This window comes from Hemibagrus wyckioides, linkage group LG04, assembly GCF_019097595.1.
Source record: "Hemibagrus wyckioides isolate EC202008001 linkage group LG04, SWU_Hwy_1.0, whole genome shotgun sequence".
Classification (NCBI taxonomy): Eukaryota; Metazoa; Chordata; class Actinopteri; order Siluriformes; family Bagridae; genus Hemibagrus; species Hemibagrus wyckioides.
The window spans coordinates 2,103,699-2,126,145 of NC_080713.1; the positions used below are offsets into that span (position 1 = coordinate 2,103,699).

The following is a 22,447-nucleotide window of genomic DNA, read 5'->3' on the forward strand; positions in this document are numbered from 1 at the left end:
CAGAGAGACAGATAGACAGACAGACAGATAGATAGATAGATAGATAGATAGATAGATAGATAGATAGATAGATAGATAGATAGACAGACAGACAGATTCACAGACAGACAGACAGACAGACAGATAGATAGATAGATAGATAGATAGATAGATAGATAGATAGATAGATAGATAGATTCACAGAGAGACAGATAGACAGACAGACAGACAGACAGATAGACAGATAGATAGATAGATAGATAGATAGATAGATAGATAGACAGACAGACAGACAGACAGACAGACAGATAGATAGATAGATAGATAGATAGATAGATAGATAGATAGATAGATAGATACATAGATAGATAAAAGAATAATGACTTAAATAAATAAATATGAAGTTAAATATTTTAACACTGTAAAGGTAAAACAATCTTCCAGGCTCTTTATCTGTGTCAAAACTTTAAACATTACATAAAAAACAACAAAAGCACATCTAAAATCCGCTGAGCTTCTTCAGCTCGTTTAAATGAAATAAGATACTAAAATATCCACGATATGACAGTGAAGTGTATCATGACGTCATTATATCACAGTATCTTACTTATTTTAATTTAATTTAATTCTGCTTCACTCTGGTATGAACTCTAATATAATAAATGAGTATTTTAGTGAAGGTTATGGAGAATATTGGTGTTGTTTATTGTGAATGTTCTCACCGTAGCGCCGGCGGCGGTCGTGTCTCCGAGAGTCCCGGACATGATGTTCCCGAGCACGGCGAGCTGATCGGAGCAGTCCCGCAGCACTGCACACACCCGCAGCACAGACACCGCACTCAGCGTGACACTCATCATCACTCCTCACTCTTCTACTCACTCCTCACTCTTCCACTCACTCCTCACTCTTCCACTCACTCCTCACTCTTCTACACACTCCTCACTCTTCCACTCACTCCTCACTCTTCTACACACTCCTCACTCTTCTACTCACTCTTCTACTCACTCCTCACTCTTCCACTCACTCCTCACTCTTCCACTCACTCCTCACTCTTCTACTCACTCCTCACTCTTCCACTCACTCCTCACTCTTCTACACACTCCTCACTCTTCTACACACTCCTCACTCTTCTACTCACTCCTCACTCTTCTACACACTCCTCACTCTTCTACACACTCCTCACTCTTCTACACACTCCTCACTCTTCTACACACTCCTCACTCTTCTACACACTCCTCACTCTTCTACACACTCCTCACTCTTCTACTCACTCCTCAAACTAAACAATCAACCGCGTTTTACTTTTTCTTTTTTACACACAACACGCAGAAAGCCTCAGCGAGCTACTTCCGGAAAGCACAACGCGTCTCTCAGTTTCCATGGTAGCACGTTTTTACGTACGCACGCTGTTACGTAGCGCGAGAACGCGGAGGTGTTAAACGATAACAACGGGGGCTGACTTGATTGTTATTTTATTTTTAAATAATTCATTAGAAATATTAATATTATTTATTATATTATTATTCCTGAACACAGACACAGTAACTCCACCTCTGACACATTCCTTATAGAAATGACTGATGAAGTTTTATAAAGGAAATTAATATTAAATAGAGCAAAGTTTAATGATGTTTAGACACGCGCCATTTAATCCGAGAGAAATTCAATGAAGTTATTTTATTGTTTATTTATGTTATATTTAATGTGTTAATTAATTGATTGAGTGATTAATTAATTCATTCATTTTTATTAGTATTATTTTTAAATTAATTTCTAAGAAATGTTCTACTTTGAGACTGAAATAAACAACTGAAAAATAATGCTGCACAAAACCTCCTTCATCTTCTTTTTCTTCCTCTTCTTCTTTTTCATCTTTTCCTCCTCCTCATCTTCTTCTTCTTCTTCGTCCTCCTCCTCCTCCTCCTCCTCCTCTTCTTCCTCTTTTCCTCATCTTCTTCTTCCTCTTTTCCTCCTCCTCCTCTTCTTCTTCTTCGTCCTCCTCCTCCTCCTCTTCTTCTTCTTCTTCTTCTTCTTCTTCGTCCTCCTCCTCCTCTTCTTGTTCTACTTCTTTTTCTTCTTCTTCTACTACTTCTTCTTCTTCCTCCTCTTTTCCTACTCTTCTTCTTCTTCTTCTTTTCCTCTTTTTCTTCATTTTCTTTTACTTCTCCATCTTCTTCTTCCTGTTCTTCCCCTTCCTCTTCTTCCATTTTATTTACGTTTTTCACGATAAATTCGGGAACACACGGGTTCACGATATAAAACTCTCAGGGAAAGAAAACTAATTTCTAATACAACTCTTCAACTGAAATTCCGTTATCCACCAGCAGATGGCAGCAAGTGGCGTCCCTGAGCATCCAGACTGTACAAATCGATCTCAGAGCACAAGATGGAAGCAGAATTGGAGTGAAACCTGACTCAGGGTGACTCCCTCACTCATGACTGATGGGAACAGCTGGACCTGCTGTAATGGACAAGACATAAATGAAGTCAGATCTGATCCTCTCTCCTTTATAGCTCTTTTTACTCCGTGTTTATCTGAGACTTGGAAAGCACAACAATCTGAAAGATGCTTAAAAATGGAAATATTGGAGTAAAATTTCTTCATATGGTTTTTATATCCACTGAGAGTTTGATATTAATATTAGTAACAGATAATATTTTAAAACAATTCTATATTAAAAAAGACACTCTTCAGGGAATAAATAAATAAACTTAATATTAATAGGAATCTATATTTGTATATTGTTGTTAGCTGATATTAAAATATAATGTTTACATCCTCAATCCCTCCTCCTCTTCCTTCTCCTCCTCTTCTCCCTACTCCTGCTCCTCTCCTTCCTCTTCCTTATCCTCCTCTTCCTTCTCCTCTTACTGCTTCTCCTCTTCCTCCCCCTTTTCCTCCTCCTCTTCCTCCTGCTGCACCTCCTCCCCCTGCATCTCCTCCTCCTCATTACTCTGTGTTCGATTATTCTGTGTTTGATTATTCTGCTCTGTGCCTGAACTGGTGATTGATCGCGCTGTGTGTTTGTTCGATTACTCCGTGTTCGAGCTTCTGTGTCCGAGCGCTCTGCGTTCGGTTGCTCAGGTCTGAGCTCTGTGACATAAACTCCAAAACATTTGTCTCGCGCAGCTGAGAGTCGGTGAGATCAGCGCAGAGGGAAGAAGCACAGAGATGAAGCGTAGCTCGTTTCCCGGTTAGAGACGGGGGCTCCGCCGCCCTGCCGAGCACACCGACACGCGGCACCGCCTCACCATGCCCCGGGACTGTGTGCGGTTTCTCTGAGCGTTGATATGTGTGAGCTTTACGTGTTTGACATGCGCGAGACATGAGCGGTGCTGTTGTTATTAGCAGGCGCGAGCTCTCATCTCCAGTTGTGCAGGACAAGATGGCAGCAGTGCACACAGATGGACACGCTATGAGTTATTATATGAGTGTATAAAATGTCCGGAGAAACATTGGAGCTAACCAACTGTTACTCTACGTGAAGGTAAGAGGTTTGTCTTTGGGTTTCGTGCGTCTGTGTGTTCAAAGCCAAACATGATATGATGATCTAGCTGCCTAGCATGTTGTTGGCGAGTTTATTTTCATTCCATACCTGTATTATAACAAACCCCGCCCACTGTACTATTATTAGCTAGTAAACTCTCACATCCTGCTCAAGGATTGGTTGTGTACACTTTTTGATTGACAGGTCTTCTTGTGTTATGAAGGATTAACCAATCATTGTGAAGGAGGCGGGGTTTGTCGGGAAACGGATTGGAAAAGAACGAACAGTCGACATCAAATAGCGCGGTGTTTATTGCTAGCTAGCTAAGGATAATTACATGTTTTATTCTTGCCTGCTAATCAATTTAAATATAAATTTCGAAAGTTCTATAAACATATAACCATCTCAGAAGTTTACCAGTCAATCGATCAATTAGAACGATTAGTTATGGAGAGCTAAGTTCGCTAAAAATCGATAGCTAGCTTAGCTTCTAACTTCGCACCTAGCTAAAAGTTCGCAACAAAAAAACATTAAAATTAGTTATAAAATCATCCAGACTTTTTACTAAGCTAAAATCTCGGGTTATTACTAAAATGGAGTACTTTATATAGAGGAATAATGCATCTGATGAATCAATAACAACAGTTAATAATCATAGCTTTAATACGAGCCGTTTGATTTAGGCTGTTTTTATATGGTGAACTTGTTATAACCTCTAAGAAGACGTGTATTACGTGTTTTATATATTAAATAACGTGCTTATTAGCTGCTCTGATGAAATTAAAGAAGAGAAAAATCGCATCGAGTGTCGCCTTCAACAGAATATAGCGCTATTTATAACTAACACTGGTTACATCCCTAATAGCGTAATATCGGATATAAAGGGCACCATATAGGGCGGAGGAGCCATTATTATATACTCTATGTAGGGCGCCTACGGAGGGAGCGCGTGTTTTATTGAGCGTAAAAGCGCCTATGCAAGTAATACAGTCAAATCAATGTGAAATAAACCACCAGGATTGCCAGATCGGTGTGTTTTAAATTGTTGGAAAAAAAACCCAATTTATTAATAAAATAAAAATACAAATTTGTGCAATTAATTAATTGAGATTTTGAAGCATAAATAGAGAACGTTTTTTATATATAAAGTTATTATTATTATTTAATTTATTATTAATAATAATTATTTATTAATAATTATTTCTATAGCACCTTTGATGCACACAGCGGTTCACTTTAAAATGCTGTGACAAAAAGTGACAATTTTTTAAAACAGTAAAAAAAAAAAAAACAATTTAAATAATTTATTTAAATAAATCATTAAATCATGCAGAGGTATTAAAAGGTGAATAGTTCACTAAAACCCAATTAAATTAAATATAAATATGGGGAAAAAAATGACGGAAGTCTGACTGCTTAATCAATAAAATTCCTCACACTAGATTATATCTGAATATAAATAATAAAAATTAAAATAAAATATTTTAAATGTATTTTTGTTCTTCAGAATAATTCGTGTTGGTTTGATAACACTTAAGAAACTTCCATTCATTTAACTGTGCGTATTAGACGGTTAATTATATTTTAAAGCCTTGTTGATGTAATTGTTTAGGAACCAAGTGAATATAAAATAAATGAAATATAAATTAATTCATTAAAATGGTATTGAGAGTGTTCTGTAAAGAGGATTAAGTTGCATGTTGATCTGGCAACCCGGCGGACAGTTAAATTAAAAAGGATGAACTTGTTGACTTCTTGCTGACAGGAAGGTTGTGTTTGTCTCTTGTAAACACACACACACACGTTTCTGTAAAGAATGAGTTCATTCAGTAACAGGAAGTGCAGCCTGTGAGTCACGCGATAGTTTACTTTTTTTGTACACAGAACCAAGTGCACATGTTGTGTGTTACTCGCTCGCCTCGTTAACTTTCTCGTTAATTAAGTAATAATTAGCAGAAGTTAGATGAAATACTCAGAGCAGCATTCATGCCATGGTCCAAATCGCTGTGCTGGACACTGACATGACGTGAATGAGGAGCTGTTCCTAATAAACTGCCCTGTGTGTGTGTGTCATTGTTTTCTATCAAAAATACTGTTTTATTAATGAGTAGACTTATTAGGGTGTCGTTACTGTCACTTCCTGTTTTGGCTCAATCTGGCAGTTAAGATGTTGTGTTGTGTGTTTGACATCAGAAATATTCTGTTTTTGTCTTTAAATGCTTTTGTGTAAATTCTTTACAAACATTTATCTTTTCATGAGAAATGGAATAACTTAAATACACACACACACACACACCTTAATTTTCTCCAAGGCTCTTCTACGATATATAAATATAAATATATATATATATATATATATATATATCTATATCTATATATATATATATATATATATATATCTATATCTATATATATATATATATATATATATTTAAAAATCTCGGTAGACTTTGCAGTCATGTAGGGATTTATTTATTTATACTTTAAAACAGAATAGAAAACAGAATAGAAATCAAATTTAATTAAAAAATTAAAAAAAAATTTTTTTATAATATATATTAATTTAATATATGTTAAATTATTTATTTATTTATTTTTGCACAGACTAACCACTTTGTGTGGCTTTGTGTCTGGATTTTTCATGTCCTTGAGTATTTCACAGAAATGAAACTCATCCCCGGTGTTATTTCAGTAGAACCGTGTTGTGAGCGAATTCCGTGTCGTAGCTTCGTCCCCGTCGCTAGTTTTTACTTTTTAATCCTTTGGAGCTTCAGAGCTTTTCCCCTCTGTTCTGCAGAGGTTCAGGTATTTCTCAGAGAGAGGAACTTCACGTGTCTCTGCTGCGGTCTGTCACATGAATCTGAAGTGAATCGGGCAGAATCAGGACGATGTGATGCCGAGGAAACAGAGCGGTCTGTCTGACGGCAGAGAAGTGCATCATGTTCACGAGGCATTAATAAAACCGCACATGATGGTGTTTACTACACGTTAATGGCGCTGCGTGACCGAGATGTGAAGTTTAATGAGTTAAGTGTGTTTAGCTGAAGAACAAACACACGACCTGACCTACTTTACCAGCAGTAAAAACAACCGGAGAAATACTGCGTTTTTTTTTTTTCTTCTTGCTTGCAGAGATTACAAGATATACACTATACTGCCAAAAGTATTGGGACACCCCTCCAAATCATTGAATCCAGGGGTTGGGCTCGGCCCCTTAGTTGTAGTGAAAGGAACTCTTAATGCTTCAGCTTCATACCAAGACATTTTGGACAATTTCATGCTCTTTGTGGGAACAGTTTGGGGATGACCCCTTCCTGTTCCAACATGACTGCACACCAGTGACCAAAGCAAGGTCCATAAAGACATGGATGAGTGAGTTTGGTGTGGAGGAACTTGACTGTCCTGCACAGAGTCCTGACCTCAACCCCATAGAACACCTTTGGGATGAATTAGAGTGGAGACTGTGAGACAGACCTTCTCATCCAACATCAGTGCCTGACCTCACAAATGTGCTTCTAGAGGAACGGTCAAAAATTCCCATAAACACACTCCTAAACCTTGTGGAAAGCCTTCCCAGAAGAGTTGAAGCTGTTATAGCTGTAAAGGGCGGGACAACTCCATATTACATTCATGTGCATGTAAAGGCAGACGTCCCAAAACTTTTGGCTTAGTGTACGTTGATGCTGATGCACGTGAGACAACACACGCTGCCATGACTCACGCGCCATCATTTCTACATTTAGTCATGGTTTTATTTAGTCATCTGGATGTGTGAAATTCATTGGAGACTCGTTGGTTTTTTCCTCACTACATTTTCAAAGTTCTCACACACACACACACACACTGCCGTGTTGTTTCTCCTGTTTTTCTGTAGACTCCCCGATCTTCAGGTGCATTTGCGAGGTCATGTGGTGCGGCCCCGGGCGTGCTGATTGGTCCCGGCAGATAAACAGGAAGTGTATCGCTCTGTTTGAGTGTTTGTGCAGCCTGATTAGGATGAAAATCGCTCTCCTGATTAAACGCTGCTGAAATAATTACTCCAAGCTCTGTTAACATGAACTGCTCGCTTTGTTTTTGTGCACAAGTGGAATTCAGGAATTTTCCCCAAACAAAAGTTAGAAAGCCAGATGAGATGAGTGCAGGTGTTGTGTAATCCTGGGTGTTTTTTAACTACACAACACGCTTACTGCATGGATCAGGAGACGAGACTCCTGGACTCTATTTCTCTGCTCGGCTTCAGCTCCTGAGCTTTTATCCTAGAGATATTAGTTTTTTTCCACCATCTTTAACATCGCTGCCCTGCTCACTCGCTCACTCTGTAAATTTCTTCATGAAAACATTCACTGTCGGAACAGCCGCTGTTTATTTCCTCACTGTTTGTTTCCAAATTAATGCAGTTTACCCGATAGGGAAACTTTCACATTTAGTAAGAAGTAAGAAAAGCTGGTACTCTGGGGAATTTAGCTAAATGTATTCCATATTTGAATAATTAATGACTATTAAATATAAACTAAACATCTTTCTGTATTTTAATTATTTTTACATTTTTAAAATAAGAAATCAAAAATAACTATTAAAAAAAAATTAAAACAACTAAACTGAGGAAGAAATATCTTGAAAAATAAACTTTATGTTTATTATTTGTTTTTATCTGACGTTGATTGTGATCATTTACTCTTCCTGTTGACTTTAACAAATTACTTTTATTATATATTTGTTTAACCACAACACACTCTTTATTTCCTTTTACACAAAACTCTGATCTTTTAATTACATTTATTTTTCTAAAATTAATTGAAATCTTTACAGACTGACCGAAAATGTTTAAAATGGTACAATTAAAAATAAATAAATAAAGTAAATTTTTATATTATTATAAATTAATATATTTTCAAATAAGTCACGTATAAAAATATGAAAAATTAATTTTAAAATAAATAAAATTAAGAAATATTTGTGTGAATATAATACATTTTTTATTGCTAAAATGATATGATTTATTTATAGCATAAAAAAAATTAAATAAATAAATCAAGTCTGCCCGGAAATTCCTCCGAAGAAAATTTGAATAATCTGTGATGGATTTCTGGACTTTAACCTCATTAAAAAGTGATGTTAAAATGAAAAGAACCCTAAACACACCCTAAACCATAAATAAGTTTTACTTTATTTACAAGTTTGAGCTCAAATAAAATTGAATCTGTAACCTTATAGTGACAGTACAGGTGACTGGATGGTGGAGGAAAAGTTAGATCGCTCTCCGTGTTCATAAAAGACAATGAAGCAGGAGCTGAAGAGCAAAGACGTGGAGTTTGAAAAGAAAGGATAGAATTTTGCAGCATAAGTATAAAAAACTAATATGTAAATTAGGAAAAAAAACCCTGTTGTTGTTTCATGCAAACCATCATCCAGCTGCTGGATGTGATCATGTACTTCTCACTGGAAGAGTTGGGAAGAATTTCTCCAGCAGTCCCCACAGACACACCACGAAACCAGTTCAGTTTCTAACCATAAACCAGTTTGACTTCTGTAGCAGATCCTCTGTTGTCGTTTATCCCATCAGGTTATTTACATTTATGTAAATTATTTAACTTAAGGCGGCTCATCACACCAGAGACTAGCTAGAGATCAATTTTTTATTTTATTTACTTTAAGGAAAAGTCGACCAGGAAAACAAAATGTTTGGGATAAGGTCAGTGAAAAGCTTCCAAAAAATCTGTTAAGAAATCTTTCACTGTTAATCTGTTATCTGGATGTCTGTAAGCATTGAACCGTTATAAATCGTAATTTTGCTGTAATTGTTAGCTAACAAAAATGACCAGCAGTTCTGTACTGTTGTGTTGAGATAGGTGATGACAATATCAGTACCATCTTGTCCTGTCACTCAGCTCTAAATCAAGCGAGATGTTCAGTATTATTCTTTTTATCGTAAACAAACCCACGTTCACGAGGACAAAGGATGCAAGTGGAAATCTCACGCTCCCTTCCAGAGTAAAAAAAAAAAGTTCTATTTCTCTAATTGAAGCTCAACAGCTGCCACTGGGTTGAGACAAAACAGGAAATGCTGCAGCTTCTCCAGTCCAAAGTTACCCGAGATGACATGAGTGAGAAATCCTGAACAATCGTCTGTCTGAGAAGGAAAATATCTAAATATATAAGGCTTGGTGACTTTTACTGACACTGATATGAGGCTGGATGAAGACTTGATGAAAATTTTAAACCCCTCAAGATGGTGTAAGCGCCAGGAATATGGCATCACCGTGCTGCTTCTGAGCGTGATGGATCTGATAAAGACCATCTGAGAGGGATGCGAGGACGACCCGCAGAGATGAGCTCGGACCCCACAAGCAGCGAGTCTTCTTGGTGAAAAACAGATCAAAATCTACACCGTGCAGTACTGAGGGTTTAGAGCTGTATTCTTTTTATTTCTCCGAACATTCGTCGTCACTATATTTATCTGCTCAGGAATCACTCCATAACTTTAAACTTTAAAACATGTTTAAAACATGATATACAAGTCCGTCTTTATTATTTTCTACCAAACAAAAGATTTGCCTAGATACACCTCATACACGTAGATTTAACAACTGTTCGAAAGGATCTGTGCCTTTTGATCACTCAGTATAGGAAAACCACAAAAAAATAAGGCCACACCTTGGTTTTGTTCGATGTGGGTGTGTACAAGCTTTTCATCTGCAGGAATTCAAAGTTTGGAATAAGCCGAGTAGGTCTTTGTGCTGGAAAAGGATGGATATTTCCAAACAATGCGAGCTGGATTCATAATAAAGCTCGAGAGAATGTGTCGCTGGAGAATAGAACGGTTCTTGGGATGAAGAGAAAGTCCACTACGAGTTCACCAGAACTTGGGTCTTAATGTTTCCCTTTGGGAAAAGCCCAGTGGGCATCTTTAGGGCTGTTTCTAAGCTTTGGGATGTGGAAAGGTGTGATATGTAATGAATAAAAGGCCTGTAACCATGCTGTTACAGGAAAATAATGAACAACGGAGAAGCAGACAAGCTGATACCACTTTGACGTTGATTATTTACCAGTAATTTCACGTTCCAAAGAGTTTTATTCCTCTTACACCACAGCTGTTTGCCAATGCTAACCGTTTTTAAATTAATGTCTCACTTCATGGACGTCTGCCTTTACATGCGCATGAATGTAATATGAAGTTGTCCCGGCCTTTGCAGCTATAACAGCTTCAACTCTCCTGGGAAGGCTTTCCACAAGGTTTAGGAGTGTGTTTATGGGAATTTTTGACCATTCCTCTCTAGAAGCACATTTGTGAGGTCAGGCACTGATGTTGGACGAGAAGGTCTGGCTCACAGTCTCCACTCTAATTCATCCCAAAGGTGTTCTATGGGGTTGAGGTCAGGATACTGTGCAGGCCAGTCAAGTTCCTCCACACCAAACTCACTCATCCATGTCTTTATGGACCTTGCTTTGGTCACTGGTGTGCAGTCATGTTGGAACAGGAAGGGGTCATCCCCAAACTGTTCCCACGAAGTTGGGAGCATGACATTGTCCAGTTTCGTAGTATGCTGAAGCTTTAATTCACTGGAAATCAATGATTTTGAGGGGTGTCCCAAAACTTTTGTCACTATAGTGTATTTTGTGAAAAGTCCATGAAACAAGTTAGTTCCTGTTCCCACTTATGTTTTAGCAGCTACAAGCAGTCGTTTCCTCAACAGCTTCTCTATTTTTTCTCTTGAAGTTACGCTACTTACTCATTTAGAGTTACATCTTCACCTCTGACTTTTCAAAATGTTGACACTGGAGACGACTTCCATACACGTTCTTCCAGAAAGTGTCGCCATGTTAAACTATTCCATTCGTTTAACCTGACTGATGCCATAACTTTGTTTACTTTCCTAGATAGTTTGTAAGCTGATGCTCTCAGGAACATTAATACAATGATGCTCACTGTTGGAAGTAAACACAAGCTTCTTGTTCAGCACATGGTGACTGACTGTTAAGAGGTGAGGCTTAATATGTTTGGTTGACGTGCACACACACCAGTGATCACCTGGGCTTACAAGTAAAGACCTCTAAGATGATCTCTTTGGGTGATTAAAACATGGAGTGTTACGATTATCACTGCCAGCACTGTTCCCTAAATGTTTACCTTCTTATTCAATCCCTAAGTAACTGGATATTCTAACAATATAATGTGAAGCCATTCTGCTCTCCAGGTGTACGGAGTGGCCTGACTGAGGGAGGAGGCAATTCCGGTTATGACCTACCCAAAACCAACCACTAATGAGATGCAAATCTGATCGTTGTTCTGGCGACGTTGTCGTGTAGATAAGAAAAACCACCGTTAGATGTCGTTTGTGGACAGCAGTGAAGAATGTGCTAGAAATGGGTTCCTTATAGCCTTAGAATCTTTTGAAAGTTTGACAAAGGTTTCTGAAGCTGTGGGAGGTTTTCAAGGCTAAAGAAGAACCTACACAATGCACAGTAGAGTGTGTCAAAGATGATTACAGCAAGCCACTGCTCTGCTGAGGTGTTGGTCAGCCTCAAACTCAGGACTTTCAAGAAGTAAAATAATGTATAAAAATAAGCAAGCTAGCAAAATCCTGCTCAGAGTCCTCGCAGATTCACATTCTCAAATGTTTTGTTAATTTTTTTAACTGTCAGTTCTTTTCTCTTGTATTTCCTCTTCATTAAAGGAACCTTTGATGGGAATTTTAAGATCCTCTCAAAAATAAAAGTTGCCTACTCCATACAACTTCTGCTTTTCTTTTTAGTGAACTTCTGTCACATATGGTTTCCCTCCATGATGCTATGCATTCAGTCATCACTCTGGTTTTTAATTAATGTGGTAAGCCTAGCCAAGAGTACATGAGGGTTCCTGAAGAAGTGTTTTGGTCAGCTGCTTGAAAGCTACCTGAAAGTTCAGTGGGATCTGTGGATTAAATTCTGGCAAATGAAAAGGAAAAACAAGGTCCTACCCCTGAGACGTACAAAGTAAGAAAGAAATCATTAAAATAATTTGATTGGATAGGAAAACCTTGGTGGAATGATGGCACAGGGGTTAGTGTTACAGCCTGACCTCCCTGGGGTCCCTGGCTTGACCCTGAGGTCAGGGGTACCATGTGTGTGAATGCTTGGTGCCCCGTGGTAGACTAGTGTTCCATCCATGACTTATTTCTGATGTAGCAAATTCTTCACAAGTGAATTGTTTTACAAAGTCCATTAGTCATTTATTTAATGTTGTAGTGGCCCATATTGCTCACTCACTCTTTTCTGTTTTTGCAGGTATGGCCTCACAAGTCTTGGTCTACCCACCACATGTTTATCAAACTCAGACAAGTGCCTTTTGCAGTGTGAAGAAACTTAAAGTCGAACCCAACAACTGTGTTTACCATGAGAGGGCCTTCCCACTGACTTTTTTGAATGGTAGAACCCTTGGCATCGGACAGCCAACGAAATTTGCACCGACGTACAAGACACGGGACTTTGCAGGGGGCAGAAACCGTGGGGACTTTCCAGTGCAGACTGTCGCTGTACAAGGTGTACAACGACAACCAACCAGTGCAGCAGCACATCACCAAGAAAGAGGTGTCCCTTTACAGGGCAAAGAGCTGAAACATCTGGAAAAAGGCAGGAGCAGCAGTGGAGCTACAGGGGCATCTGGAGGGGTCAGGGGTGAGGACAACAGGAGTAGTGGGGGAGAAGGAGTTGCCGGTGGAGGGAACGACGAGGACAAGGAAGAAGACGACTGTAGTTCCAACTTGGCAGATGGTTCCCAGCGATGCGGTTTGAAACGTAAGAGCGAGGAGTTGGAGAACCAGGGAAACGCCATGCAGATAGTGGAGGACCTGTCAATGTTGCCTGCAATGTTGCAAACGAACGTGGGGAACCCACCAGTTGCAGTCCCGGCAGCCGTAGCAGCGGGGCCAGTGAAACAAGGCGGTGGAACTGGCAGCGGAGACGGCGACTACCAGCTGGTGCAACATGAGGTGCTTTGTTCAATGAAGAACACCTATGAGGTGCTGGACTTCCTTGGCCGTGGTACCTTTGGTCAGGTGGTCAAATGCTGGAAACGAGGCACCGGTGAGGTGGTGGCGATAAAGATCCTGAAAAATCACCCATCCTACGCACGGCAGGGCCAGATCGAGGTCGGCATCTTGGCCCGTCTGAGCGGAGAGAACGCAGATGAGCATAACCTGGTGCGGGCTTTCGAGTGCTTCCAGCACCGCAATCATACCTGCCTGGTGTTCGAGATGCTTGAGCAGAACCTATATGATTTCCTCAAGCAGAACAAATTCAGCCCGCTGCCTCTAAAGGTGATACGGCCCATTCTTCAGCAAGTGGCTACCGCACTCAAGAAATTGAAGGCCATGGGTCTGATCCATGCTGATCTGAAGCCTGAGAACATTATGCTTGTGGATCCTGTTCGACAGCCGTACCGGGTGAAAGTCATAGACTTCGGTTCCGCCAGCCATGTCTCCAAAGCCGTTTGCTCCACGTACCTCCAGTCGCGGTACTACAGGTATGTACGGAAGGTTAATGCATGGAGTTTTGTTCAGGTTAAGTGCACAGGCTGCACTTATTTAAACGTTTGATTGATTTTGGTGTTTGATATTGGCTAGATCTTGTATAGTCTTACCACAACAAGGATTTATCAGCGGATAAATCCTTAAAAAAGTCCTGACCAGCTAAGCATTCTTAGAGGGACGACAAATATATCGTCTGTCCCGTAGACTTTGTTTCGACCTGATTCTTCTATGAAGCATTGGGTTTTCTGGAGTCTGTCTCCAATAAAAAGACTTTTTCTGTGCAACACTGGCCGATGTCATGATACGATATTATCAGAATCAGACTATTATTGTTTTTCTCTCTCCCCTTTCCTGAAATGCCCATACTTAAATATTAGTACTGCAATATTGTAAAAGGTAAATCCAACGCCTGGGTATTCTTTACAGTAATAACACACTAATGATGTTTGGGGGTTTGTTTTAAAGCCTTACTGCATTTTTTCTGCATTTTATCAGGTCAAATAACATTTGAGGTCTTATAAAACTGCTGGCAAGGAAATCTCATCTATGACAAACATCCTGTCTGTTCAGGAACCACATACCAATTCTGTAAAACAGTGTTACTGCCAGAAAGAGGAGGGGAGTTATAGACCGTTAGTATGGGAAAGGAAGCGGCCTTTCTGAAAACATGCTCCAACACAATAGCTTTTTTTTAACCAAAGAAAAATGCAATAACTGTTGGGAGGAAAGAGACGAATTTAATGAAAGACTCATATGCAAACTTTATAAGTCTTGACGTCGTTTTGAATTTAAAAGACATTCCTTTTAAATGAGTTCCCATCTGTTTAAACATTTCGAGAAACTTTTTTTTCACTTATTTGTTTCTGCGCAGTAATGTCTGTCTTTTGATTTGTAGAGTGTAAAAGTTTGCACACCCAAGACAAAATGAAGAAGACAGACATGTATTTAGCAGCAACCAAAGATTCAGTGTGTTTGTTTTCACAAGTGTTTCTCTAAGAATAGCTAAATATAGGGGATAAAAGGTCTGAAGGTTGACATTTTCCTTCTGAATGTTACATAGTAACTGTCATATCTATCGTTTCCCTTTATAGCCGCTCTGGCCTCTTGCGTGTCCATTTGGATCCTGTTAACTGCAGTATTCTTGTAAATTAACAAATAAAGTTATAATAGCGAGCAGCGATTGGTGGGTCCAAGCATCAAGGGTGCAGCAGTGTCCATTTTATTGCCACAATGCACAGTAGAGTTATGTCCCACTTCCTGTTCCAGCGCTGTGATGTGTTAATTGTTAGCCTTACTATAGCAACACGGTTTTAGCCTAGAATGTCGTGATGTCATGCTAACCAAATAGTATTTCTGTCTCATGAGTTGTTCACACGTAGCATGTAAAAGTGTCAAGTACCTGTCACAATGTACAAAATCCAAATCTGCTGACTTCCTGTTGAGTGGAGACGAAGGCTGTGATTGTGTCTGAAAAAGACCAAGATGTGTTCCAGATTTGGTGTGTGTGATATAAAGAACTGCGTCACGGGCGAGCCCCAGGGCAACGCCCACGCCCACATCCATGTCCAAGCCTTCGCCTAATCCAAAATGGCCAGCGCTTTTGATCCCAGTGCCAAATGTTGTGGGCTTCTTAAGCATGCAAAAACAACTGAGAATAAGAACAATAACACATTTCCAGTTTAGACACTCGGGCCCTAATTATGCATTATAAACCGGTCAGATTTTAGACTCAAAAACAAGCCGTGACAGCTGAGTTTGGGCGTCTGGTCTGTGTTTTCTTTCTCGAGGTAAGAAAAATGAACCTGAATTCCGTGTTGCATAATCAAGACTGACCCAGTTAATCTCAATGAGAGCTTCAGTCCTGTGAGAATGTTTACATGGAGCACTGCGTTCCACAGCACATGTCCTTACTGGGAGCTCTCTGAAGAACACAGCAACTTTGGCTTAATTAGCATTGACGCTAGGGCTCGGCAGTATGGCTTAAATAACGTTCGAAGACAGCTTAGCGATACACTATGTATGTAATACTGATTAGTAGTTCATACGTTTATCACAGTATCATGGATGTGGTAATATTGATTATTGATTTTCTGATGTAATAGTTTCATTGTAGTTATGATATTTACAAATGAATTGCTTCTTGCTGCTACTCTTTGAAACCCTGTGAGGAAAGCCTCCAGCTTCGAGCGTGGCTTTTAACCTCCAGCCGAAAATCTTGGCATGTGACACGCTGATGATGGCCGGGCTGCGCCTGCTGTTGCTGCTTCTCCAGTGAGAGTAAATACCCAAACATACAGATGGAAAGGGGGGGAGACGAGGGCCGGGCCTAAAATTAGCTGACGGGAGGCTCGCCAACGCAGTTTGACTTCTATAGATGGTGAAGTGCTCTGGCAATTGGAGTGAAGTGAGTCAGGATGAAATGCATGCTGGAGAGATCGCTCCAGCCCCTCGGTCAAGGTCACAAACCTAAATAGTCAGCTGTTTTTGTTGCTTTTAGCAGCCAGAATACAGATAGCCTGCGCCAAAAGGTGTTAGGCGGGGTGAGAGCGTGGTCTCCTCGATTCAATTTTCTCATAGTTCTCTGAGTTAAAGGGGTCGTGCACCGAATCTTCCACATAAAGTGTGTCTACAACATTTTATGACTCTTTATTATGACTCTGCTATTCATTTCCGTTAATGGAAAAGTCCAGCAGACCCTAATCAAGCTCTTTTAAACGATAAACACGCAGAGGCTGACGTCAGCTTCATCAGAAATCCTTTGTGTTTTGTGTTAAAGCTCCACATCGAGCTATTCTGCTGTGAAAAAGATGCAAAAGAGTTTTATTTTTAAAAATTAAACATCATAAGTTGGCGTATGAACATAGAAGGACTCATCTAGCCCCACCCCCTTTCGGTCATCTCACGTCATTGTTCATCGATGCTCTCGTATCGACTCAGACTTCTCGCGTGAAAGATGCTCTGACATGACGTCTCTGCTCATTAAAGTGAAATAAAATACCTGTGTTTGTGTGTGGGTGTGTACTGGGTGTGTTCGGATATATATTCAGGGTTTTACGGTAACCTCTGAGAGAGAAAAAAATCTGCTATTCGTCTGTTTTGGTTACCAGAAAAAAAGAAAACGTTCACTGCCTTTATAATTTCTGTTCATATCTTTATTTCCTAGAATAAGGAAGCATACACATTCTGAGTAATCTGAAATTTGATGAAAATATAAATAAATAAAAAAAGCCCAAGCAGCTTGGTTATCCCCCATAAACAGTACACACACTGATCTGTGAGAGAAGGATGCTGCGTCGTTCCTCCTCAGGGTTGGCCATCGTGTGTAATTTGCGTGCTACACGGTTACTGTGTGGAAGACTGAAACCCCGGACTCATCATTCATTCATGAGAGCCCGCTTAATTCTGCTCTATCTGGCAACTGAGTAAACAAACCTTCCGCATTGTTATACTATTGGGTCACTAACCAATCCGCAGTCTAATTCGCTTCATTTCGGTGTGGGAAGCGGCGCTGGGGAGAGTCCTCAGAGCTCGCTGAGAGGGTTTTGTGGTTGAGAAGAAAGGGATGGATGAAAGCTTCTTGCTCTCGGTGTGAGAGAACGCGGTGGGGACATTTCTGTGCAGCTGATGTCACGCTTTTGTTCTGTGATCCTAGGCAGGATGAGGAGTCTGTGCCAAGAAGAATGCTCATTCCTCCTTTTTCCTCTCTTCTTCTCATCCCCTGGCTTTTAGGAGGAAAAAGAGGAAGTGCTTGTTCCTCTCAAGAGGTTTCAACCCCTTCTGTTTCTTTCAGACACACTTGTTTTTACAAACACAAAATCATTTAGAGGCACCAGTGACATTCTGACATTCGGTTGTTGAGGGTTCTGTGGAGAACACAGTGCTTCACATCCACAGAGCACGAAATTGTCCAAAATGTCTTGAAGCATTAAGAGTTCCCTTCACTGGAACTAAGGGGCCAGTGTATTTAATATAGTGTATTTAAATTTAAAACTCTTTTTTTCTTATTTTACTCGGATGTTAAACCCAGGATTATTGTTATGAATCAAAACGAAGCACCACAGTCCTCCTCCTCTTCCTCTTCTTCCTCGTTTGTGTTGCATGTTTCATTTCCTCACAGTTCTTGGAAATTCACTTTTGCTTTTTATATCTAAACAAAAATAAAACTGAAAAGTCACTGGAGTTTCAGTTCAGTAAAGCGAGAGTTTGTCCATCACATTTAGTTTAGAATAAATCAGCTGCTTCAAGGCAGTTTGTTTAATTATTTAAAAAATAAGAAATTGATCATGATATCGAAGTTATATTGCTGTATTGAACACAAATTTCTGAAATGTAGAAATAGGCACTAGATTTGTAATGTATTATATTTTTGTAATAATAATCATTAAAAAATAAGACGCACAAAATATTTTATATATTATATAATATATTTATTTAGTTCAGCTTAACCATTAAAATTAAAGCCTTTTGCTTTATTTCAATTTTAAGATAAAGTAACTTAATTGAGATAAAATAAATTAATTAATTACATAAATAAAATATTTTGTGTTTCATTATTATTATTATTATTATTATTATTATTATTATTATTTTATTTTTATTCCTGGGAGACGAACCTCTTCTCCTGATGTTAAATTCTTTCCCACAAGTCGGTGAGATCCGTTGATCAGTGCTCAGGTCTCGGGATCACTTCCTGTAGCAGTGCAGCCTCGACCCATTCCCACAGCAGCCTGTAAACCACCGAGGGGAGAAGAACATGCTCTATCGCACGGACTTCTCCGGAAGTATTTTGGACGCTCTTCTAGCAGCTGTTGTTGTCTTTTTGTTTGTTTATTTATTTAGATTATTTCACCAATTAAAGCAATTATTTAGCTACAGCTTTGCAAAAAGTTTTGGGACGTCTGCCTTTCCATGCACATGAATGTAATATGGAGTTGTCCCGCCCTTTACAGCTATAACAGCTTCAACTCTTCTGGGAAGGCTTTCCACAAGGTTTAGGAGTGTGTTTATGGGAATTTTTGACCATTCCTCTAGAAGAAGCGCGGTCATTTGTGAGGTCAGGCACTGATTTTGGACGAGACGGCATAGCTCACAGTCTCCACTGTAATTCACCCCAATGAAAGAGAATTCTCTGTACATTTTTTTTATTCTTGATAAAAAATTTGTGAAGCTGTGTTGTTTAATGGTTTTATCTGCTGCAGATTTCAGCCCAGATGCACCGATGCATGTTCTAAATCAATTCCTTCACTCATCACGCAGATGTCAATCTTCTCATAGCTCAGACTTACAGATAAGATTTTGCTTCGTCTATCAGTTGTTTTATTTTTCAAGCTGAAGCACTGAGCAGATCGAACTTTTCATGAATTCCCAGTCCAGTGGAGCATTGCAGCATTGTTCCTCGGTGGGATGAAGTTCTGCAGAAGTCTCCAGGCTTCTTGCAATGGAGCAGGAGTTAAAGCCAGAGTAGAGAAACAAAATGCTGAGCATAGCGCTGGCACACTACGGAGACTAAAATGAGCACAGGCAACTTGCCCAGGATGTCAGAAGTGCCCTTTATCACAGGACACTAATCTGATGTACGACAGAGCATACGGAGAAAAGAGGAATTACTCAACCGCTCATTTAAAAAAAAAAAACGAAATGACATTATTACCAAACCTAAAGATTGTTTCTGAGCTTGGTTCCTTCACTGATTTGTTACTGAAAGCTTTTCTAAAGATCGTAATCACAAAGCCGCTTTATTTATCGCGCTTTCTCTCAGTTCTGCTCTTGCGTTCCGGGAGGAAAAAAAATTACAAGAAGAGTCATTTCCTCTGAGTCAGCTGAGGGAATTAATCTTTAAATTCTTTGCTGCTTTGCACACATCAGATACACGGATTAAACCACACCGCATTACGTTTACTTCACACACAGCTGACTTCAGTGAGGCTGCACGAGATGAAGAGTTCATGTAATTCCATCAAGATTTATAGTTAAACCATGAATTAAAGCGATGCTGGAGCTCGGATTGGATCAGACCGTGTTCGTATCAAATGGTCATGTGACGAGGCGTCCAATCGGAGCCGAGAAGAGGCTTTAATTTCAGTTTGAGATGAACACAATTTCCAGCAACTTGAAAATACAATAAAATAATGATCCCAAAGTAGTCGAGAAGGAGGTGTTTTATTGTGTTGTGACTGGGGGATAATTCAGCTTGTAGCATTATCAGAGGAAGAAGGAGACAAACACCAACATGGCTGATCCAGACAGAAATTAAGACACAGAGGAGCAAAGAAATATGTAATAGCGAGGTTCTAGCCGTCTGAAGCCGTATTTGGACAGGATTAAAGCTACGCAGGGTTCTGAGGTCATTTCCTGTTGTACAGGTGCTGCTCTGTGATATCATTTCCTTTATACTTTATCCTTCCTTTATCACTACTTTTTACTTACATATGCACAAATTCATCAGTTTGAGACCAGGTCTAATCTACTAGCACATATGATGTGGGGGGGTGGTCAGAGTTTTGGTGTCTCTACAAGCATGAAGAAGATTCTTATCTTTTGTGGACTCTGAAGTCGGGACGGGAGTCATGTTGGACGCTTTGTCTCGGATCAGAGAGGTGTTGGAACGAAGTGTCTGCTCAGATCTCTTCTTTTTTTCTCTCTCGGAGAACATCAATGATCTGCTCAGATCTCTTCTTTTTTCTCTCTCGGAGAACATCAATGATCTGCGTTCAAGTTCGTTATCGTTAGAGTTGTTCGAGAGTCACACTTAGTCACGGTAAGATCAGACGTCCACCTCACTTCCTTTCAAAACGCCGTTTCAAATCTCCATCATTTGCAAAGACAGCTATTCCGTATGTGACGATGCCACAGAATCTGATACGATATGAAGCTGAATCGCAGCCACCGATTAATACATGACCGTTTCTAACCTTCCTCAGTTATTTATATCAATCATGGATATGTTAAGATCTCCTCAGGAAGAGTTCATCATGCTTTTCTTTCATCTTGCACCAAAACCAAAATGAGTTCAACTCAGAAAAAATAAAGACGGTGTTAAAATGACGTGTTGGAGCAGGGACTCCTCCAGGGATTTGTACGATGGTTCTTTCTACTTACACTATATTGCCAAAAAGTTTTGAGTTCAGGTGTTGTTTTTCAGGGGTTGGGCTCGGCCCCTTAGTTCCAGTGAAAGGAACTCTTAATGCTTCAGCTTCATACCAAGACATTTTGGACAATTTCATGCTCTTTGTGGGAACAGTTTGGGGATGACCCCTTCCTGTTCCAACATGACTGCACACCAGTGACCAAAGCAAGGTCCATAAAGACAAGGATGAGTGAGTTTGGTGTGGAGGAACTTGACTGGCCTGCACAGAGTCCTGACCTCAACCCCATAGAACACATTTGGGATGAATTAGAGTGGAGACTGTGAGCCAGACCTTCTCGTCCAACATCAGTGCCTGACCTCACAAATGTGCTTCTAGAGGAACGGTCAAAAATTCCCATAAACACACTCCTAAACCTTGTGGAAAGCCTTCCCAGAAGAGTTGAAGCTGTTATAGCTGCAGAGGGCGGGACAACTCCATATTACATTCATGTGCATGTAAAGGCAGATGTCCCAAAACTTTTGGCAATAGTGTGTAGCTGTACATGTCCATATATGGTCATATGACCTGGTTATGATCAAACGTTTTCAGCCACGCCCCTTAGAACAAACGCTTACAATAAAGAACAAATACAGGATTAAAATGAGGTGTGTTTCCGAAAATAGATTTCTTTTTGGTGACAAGCACTGTATAGGTCATGTAGATACACCCAGCTTCGTTCTTTTAATTTCCACAAACACTGTAGCTTTGAAAGAAAGAAAGAAAGAAAGAAAGAAAGAAAGAAAGAAAGAAAGAAAAAGAAAATTGGGTGGAATTCCTCAATAAGCACTAGAGATGAGGTACATGAGCGTTGGATGACATCAGAAGTGCTATATTTATACTGAAATCTCCTCAGCTTCACCTTCTAATTGGAAAAGAGCTGGCTTCAATATCGGGAAACGTTAAACCTCTGCAGCACCGTGACTCCTCGGCTGTTTTTACCACGCTGATGCTGATGAGAAAGTGATATCCTCAATGTACAAATACACGGGACTCCATGGGGTAAAAGGAGTGTCTCCACTGGTCAGCCGACATTTATAGATATATTTAAAAGATTACAAATGTTTTTTAAGGCTAAATGAAATAAAACTCTGGGAATATTCATGAAGAAAAGCCACTCTAGCCAATCGACGATCTGTTCTATTTATAGCTCCGCCCACTCCTAGAGGAACCAAATTGAGAATCTTGTAGTTCAGCTCACGTGACGATCCTGGATTTGATACCGTGTGGAAAATGGCTATAAGGAGGTCAGAAGGGAGATCAGACCACACATCCTGGTGTCTGCTTTATATCGGAATGTTCACTGTAATGTTCAGAATAAGAGACGGTACAGGAAGTTTCTGCATAT

At 39.7% G+C, this 22,447-nt stretch overlaps 2 protein-coding genes across 3 annotated transcripts in view; one reads left to right on the top strand and one right to left on the bottom strand.

Annotated features, from left to right (window-relative positions):
- iqcg (IQ motif containing G) overlaps positions 1 to 1,989 on the bottom strand; it is an 11,918-nt gene extending 9,929 nt beyond the window's left edge. The window contains exons 1-2 of one of the 2 annotated variants that reach the window (XM_058387760.1): positions 1,813 to 1,989; positions 702 to 787 (exon numbers count right to left, since the gene is read on the bottom strand). In XM_058387760.1, the coding sequence (XP_058243743.1) occupies positions 702 to 743 (42 nt within the window). In that variant the 5' untranslated portion in view covers positions 744 to 787; positions 1,813 to 1,989. Of the gene's footprint in view, positions 1 to 701; positions 1,672 to 1,812 lie in introns of those variants that run through there. The other variant, XM_058387759.1, reaches the window with a different exon arrangement.
- A 1,014-nt stretch (positions 1,990 to 3,003) lies between these two features.
- hipk3b (homeodomain interacting protein kinase 3b) overlaps positions 3,004 to 22,447 on the top strand; it is a 43,370-nt gene continuing 23,926 nt past the window's right edge. Inside the window, exons 1-2 of the mRNA XM_058387731.1 lie at positions 3,004 to 3,467; positions 12,732 to 13,968. Of these exons, the coding sequence (XP_058243714.1) occupies positions 12,734 to 13,968 (1,235 nt within the window). The 5' untranslated portion in view covers positions 3,004 to 3,467; positions 12,732 to 12,733. The remainder of the gene's footprint in view (positions 3,468 to 12,731; positions 13,969 to 22,447) is intronic.